Consider the following 5770-nt stretch of genomic DNA (forward strand, 5'->3'; position numbering starts at 1 on the left):
AGAAACCTAAAATAAATTCAGTACACGTCTTGCTGTCCGTCCGCATGTTGTAAATAGAAGTCGCTTCATTAGGAAGAAACACTTCTTAAGAGGGAAAATGCTGATGTAAGAGAGAAGCTGTTGGGAAGCTAATGGCAGCGGCCGGCAATATAAATAAATTACACTAATTCTGCGGGACGTGTGGAACAGATGACTGTGGTTCAGCCTTGGCCAGGTTTAATCGGTTGAATAAATGGGTGGAGGGATGCCCGTCATTGTTTTTAAAGGTGAGAGGTGACGAGAGCAATTGACCCCAATTACCAAACCAAAGGAGGGAGAAACTTCACTTACACGAGGCGGAAGAAGCCCTCATATTAGGATGGTATTCGTATCCTCAGCACTGTTTATGTAATATGGGGCGTTAGCTTAGTCTGTAGGGAGTTCGGTTGCGAACCGGAGGATCAGCGTTCAAGTCCCCATATGGACAAAAGTATGGTGGTGGCCACTGGGAACTTGAGAGGGACCCGTTCACCTTCTGGGCACTGCCAAGGTGCTCTTGAGCAAGGCACAGAGCCCCCCTCCGACTCTGGGCGCCTGTCCACCGACAGCTGGAGCCCCCTCACTCCCGACCTCTCTCCTTTAGTGCATATGTCTACTGAGGGTACAGGTTACCTACAGTTTGTGTAACGCGTATTCTAACAACAGAGTGAAAACATTGTAATTTCCCTTGCAGGATTAATAAAGTATGACTTGAAGAATACATTTTTTCATATTCCCATTTGTTAAAACCTACCTCAGTCAACTTTTCATTAAGCGTTTAGGACCAACATTATTTAATGCCCTGTCAGTGTTTATAAAACGCCATCTTAGATAATCCCAGATCTGCGTTTGGCCTCCCTTGCATATTGTGTTACTAATAATGCTTTGTTAGTTTTCTGTCTTTATGTGCTAGTAAATGAATGAAATAAAAGTGGATGCAGGTGTTACCCACAATGTTACTTAATTGAAATAATAAAAAAAAATATATAAAATCCTCTATTCCTCAAACAACACAACAATGATACGAACACATTTGAAGATCACTGATTTCCTAAATCACATTCATCACATGATTAAAAATGACTGAAGGGGAATGGAAGCTCATTCCATGCTTTTACCAAAAAAAGTGTGAAGAAATGCATGTTTCGGGGTACAGCTTTAAATAATTCCCTCGTAAATCATTCCTATTGATCCAAAACTGAAAGGTAGGCTCAACCATCACATCATACAGTATAATCCAAGTACTAGCTTACACACCTGAGTCATAGTTCCTTCTGTATATCCTGTGTTATCCTCCAGGAATTGTGTCAGGAAAGACTCAACAGCTTGGGTAGATAGTACTAAAAAGTGATGCCAACATACATTCACAGACACCTGCTTATGGTATGTGTTGGAATGCAAAAAGTTAAATGGGCACTGTGGTTTCCCAACTGCACGCAGACGACTCTAAATGCATCCCAGATGAGAGAGCCACTGTCAATCACGCGAGGCTGTGTCCTTCATCTGACTCCACTGAGCACCAATAGGAGATGCTGATGCTGACCATCATGGTAAACAAGCGAGCAGAGGAACTTAGCCCAGGATGCTTTGAGGGCTCAGCGCCTCCTGTGTGATAACACTAACACACACAGTGTATACTACTCCTTCTGCTCTGCCGTCGACCGTGGATAACCTACTTGTCTAACGCGAATTAGCTTTGGGTGCCGTTTCTTTACTCCAGTTACGGGCTCGACATGTGCTGCTGCTGCTGTGTACGTTACAATTCACTTAAACAGACACCGGGTATTGCATTAAAAACAGCCGACGCGTCACCCTGACAGCTTTCCCATATAGAGGAGCTGGAGAAAGAGTTAGCCAGCTAACAGGCTAAGCACCTATAACGCACATTCAACAAATGTCAATAATATTCGTAAAAAAATACCTGGAAAATCCAAGTATAAACATTCCGCTTCAGAGATAAATGCGAGCAGAATAATGAGTCAAATGGAAAAACAGTGTGTCTTACCAGTTTCCAACGCTTCTAATTATCCACAGCTGTGTAATCCATAACCGTTATGACGGAGGGATGTGTCGGTAATGAAGCCTGTGGAGCCGCTGTGGTGGCCCTACGGTCGCCCTGCCCCGCTGCTCGTCGTGGCCGCTGTCTGTGATGGCGTTCAGCTCTGCAGGGCCACAATGAAACTACTGCTGCCTTCAAGAGCTGTCGGAAATATCAAGATGAGGCAGGAGTACGCAGCCTACGCGACCAAGGAAAAGGTTGTAGCCTACCAAAGAGGTTGTACCGTAACCTTACTAAAATTTATATGAGGAAATAGGACCAGCGAAGTCCGTATTAATCTCAGTAGCCGAGCTATCGAATGTGATAATTAAAGGACACGCAAATCACGACAATGGTTTATTCCAGTGTTAGCTGGTTTATCTAACTGCAACCCATAGTAGGTTATTGTATTCGCTGTGACAAGAACTAGTCTTGTTAAATATCTCCTTTTGTAACTTTATGCGTTCTCAAAAATAAAAAATAAACAATTCAGCTTTTTTAAATAAACTTAGTTACTTTTGTTTGTTCATTTGTTGCTTTTATTACAACACTTGATTGTACTGACAAATCAGAATCCCGAGCTTTTCAGAAGCAAGAGAAGGGCGCATAACGGGTCCATCCAATGACTGGCAGGACGCCCGTCCAATCAGAAAATAGAGAAGGGTAGTAGGTGGGTGGGACAGAGATAAAAGTGAATTTACACATTCAGATTACTTTGATTAAGATGCCTAGTAAACAGATACCACAGCAGAAACCAATAGTTCAGGCACTTGTATCAGCTGTTAGAGGACAAAACCATAAACAGTAGACAAGGTCTTAACAGATAGCTACCTCGTAATTCCGTTTTGTTTGGATATTTCTAAAATGTCTAAATGTAGTTTTTGTAATAGATGGCAGATGGCCTGCTTTATTTCTGTTTCTAGTGAAGTTATAAACAGCTGTGTGAGCTGGCTGCAGTGCACGTTTAGTTGTTTACTTGACGTTGGAGCGCCCTCTTCTGTCTACACGTAGAACAGCACTGTTGCTGCCCCAGCTGAAAACTTAGAACATATTTATTCATTTTCCTTCAGTTGTACTTACTGCTGCTGGAAATAACAATATGGCTCATGAACTGTAGCCAAAACCCCCCAAAAAACTGGACCATCTACTTTGGAGAGGTTCTTATGGAAGCCCTGAGAGGCAAGGTACAAATAAAATATTTGGCCTTCTGCATGATTCTTCTGCAAATATCAGCTACTTTATGAGATGCACGCATTTCTGTATGAGGTTTGTGTAAACCCGGCCTGTTGTCTGGTATTTAAAATGTGTGCGGTAAGCTAATCAGAGAGTGTTGCATTGGTAACGGAAAAGAATCCTGCGGGTGCCACTGTACGCTACCATTATGTTGTAAAGTGGATATTTGTAGTTGACTGAGAAGGTAAAACGTTTTTGTTCATGCTGCGTTTGGCTGAACTTTGTATCTTGTGTCATTCTCTCAAAATCAACCTAATCATGCCTAAGTTTATTTCAGAAAATAATATCTCCTATGTAGGAGATAAACTCTTAGACATTATCTCGTACATTGGAAATAACACCTCATACGTAGGAGATAAACTCTTAGATATTATCTCTTACATAGGAAATAACATATCCTACATAGGAAAAAACTTCTTAGTCATTATCTCCCACACAGGACATAACATCCTACACATCTGAGATAACATCTTGGAGGTGGGAGATAAACTTTGTGTTTTGCTGGCAATGTCCGTGACCCCTAGGGTGTCCTCAGAGATGGTATAGGGGGGCTTAAGTTTAAAGTAGTCTATAGCCGTGACGTTCCACTTGCACAACGCTGTGGATGAAGGTCTGGTAATGCGAGACTAAGTCAAACCCTAGCCCTTTAATTAGAACGGTGATACAGATGAAGTCCATTAGAACATACTGAATATCTCAAGCCTTGTGATCTTTAAATCCTGCCTCGCTGCCCTCTGTCACCCTCCCACAGCTCATACCCCCCAGCTGCTTTGGCAGAACGGAGTCCCACACTGACCACGCACGCTGACATCATCCTCCGATATAATGAAACTCAGCAACATCCTACATTACACCTAGACCTGATATTGTCGGTAGGATGGATTTGGAATAGGGTTATAAATCATTAATACTGTTGCTATTGCTGGAGTTGTGCAACAGCTTACAGCTGGCTCCGGAAATAATGAAGGAATTCAGCTTCAAATGCTGAAGCATACTCTCGTAATATACTCCTGTAATTTCAAGCACTGTATACGAAAATACTGAACGTTATCTGGAAGTCCTGCAGCAGACAGGTGCTACTGTAAGAGGATAACGAGTGAAGAGTGTTTTATTAGGTCTTATACATCTGCACAACACCTCTTTCACTAGTTTTTGTTGTAAATATAACGGTTCCGTAAGGACTTGTGTGTTTACCTCTAAATGGATGGAAGCTTTTACCTTGAAAGTGTACACATTATTCATGGCTGTGTAATGCTTAATTTGCAATGCATAATTTGTATTGTCATATAACGTATGGAGTATAATTAAGTGAAGTGAGTTGTACTATTCTACTGAGTAAAAAGAAAAGCTGATATTTAACACAACGGAACACAAGCCAATATGGCATTTAAAAACAACAATCAAAACAAATACACAGAAACTGTTTGAGATATCAAAATCTTGCAAAGACCTGAAAACAAAGTATGCCTTTGGAATAGTCCGGAAAAATACTGAGTGCTTCATGAGAAGTGGAAGCTCACACTGCTGTTGTTCATCAGTCCATCTTGGCGGTTTTCCTCAGAGACGACTGGCTTCACACCGCCATCCTCTGCACTGAAAAAGAAAAGATGGAAACAAATTATGTACAATCAGCTGGGAGCTTGAGTACAGCTGTAGAACAACAAAACAGTCTGGCACTGAGTCTTCAAATTCCACTTCTTTTAAACAGGTGAAATAACTCAGCCTCGACGCCAACGCGAGTCTCGCATGGACAGACCTTCCTCCACAGCATTGCGGTGGAGGGTTTGGCTAGTCCACACAGCATTCTGGGATGGGAGAAAAACATGCTCTGGTTTATCGGCATTTCTTTAAACCAATCACAATCGTCTTGGGCGGTGCTAAGCCCCAGACGTAGCCACGGTGCCATTAGGTGATACAGATCCATTAGTACATACTGCATATCTCAAACCTTGGGATATTTAAATGCTGCCTGCTACAGACAGTTTAAGCAGAGCTGCGAGACTAGAAACAACGGTCTAAACGTGGCGTTGTCAAACCTGAGGTTGGATCCCTCTACGTCTTCGACGGTGTCCGGCAGGGGTTTGTTGGCTGTCTCGGGAAGCAGCAGGGTGAGGGCGGAGCCAAGCAGAGGGCAGAGGCCACACAGCACCATGGGAGCCTGCGGACTGATCGTCCTGAGAAGGTATATCATGGGAGCCAGGACTCCTCCAAGGCGAGCACACATGGAGCCCATACCGATCCCACTCTGTCTGTGAGTGACACACATAGACAGTCAGAACTTAAAGGCACATTAGAGCGAATCCAGACAGCTAGCTAGACTATCTGTCCAATCTGAAATTGGGTATTGAACCATGAGACATTGGGCAATTGGGTCGGTGCCTAAAAGGTATTGAATTTCGTACCGAGCCCTAACAGATAATGTATCGTGCCTTTTTGTGGTGCTGACCTGTAACATTTGTTTCATTTGTTAAAGTGACGGTT

At 42.8% G+C, this 5770-nt stretch overlaps 2 protein-coding genes across 5 annotated transcripts in view; both read right to left on the reverse strand.

The window, feature by feature from the left end:
* fynb (FYN proto-oncogene, Src family tyrosine kinase b) overlaps positions 1–2235 on the reverse strand; it is a 96414-nt gene extending 94179 nt beyond the window's left edge. For 3 of the 4 annotated variants that reach the window (XM_032542438.1, XM_032542436.1, XM_032542439.1), the window contains exon 1: positions 2024–2235. The gene's annotated coding sequence lies outside the window, so the exon portion shown is untranslated. The remainder of the gene's footprint in view (positions 1–2023) is intronic. The other variant, XM_032542437.1, reaches the window with a different exon arrangement.
* Positions 2236–4899: 2664 nt separating this feature from the next.
* si:dkey-119m7.4 (solute carrier family 22 member 6) overlaps positions 4900–5770 on the reverse strand; it is a 15450-nt gene continuing 14579 nt past the window's right edge. The window contains exon 9 of the mRNA XM_032542440.1: positions 4900–5538. Within this exon, the coding sequence (XP_032398331.1) occupies positions 5262–5538 (277 nt within the window). The 3' untranslated portion in view covers positions 4900–5261. The remainder of the gene's footprint in view (positions 5539–5770) is intronic.

The sequence above is a fragment of the Etheostoma spectabile genome, chromosome 18 (genome assembly GCF_008692095.1).
Source record: "Etheostoma spectabile isolate EspeVRDwgs_2016 chromosome 18, UIUC_Espe_1.0, whole genome shotgun sequence".
Lineage (NCBI taxonomy): Eukaryota > Metazoa > Chordata > Actinopteri > Perciformes > Percidae > Etheostoma > Etheostoma spectabile.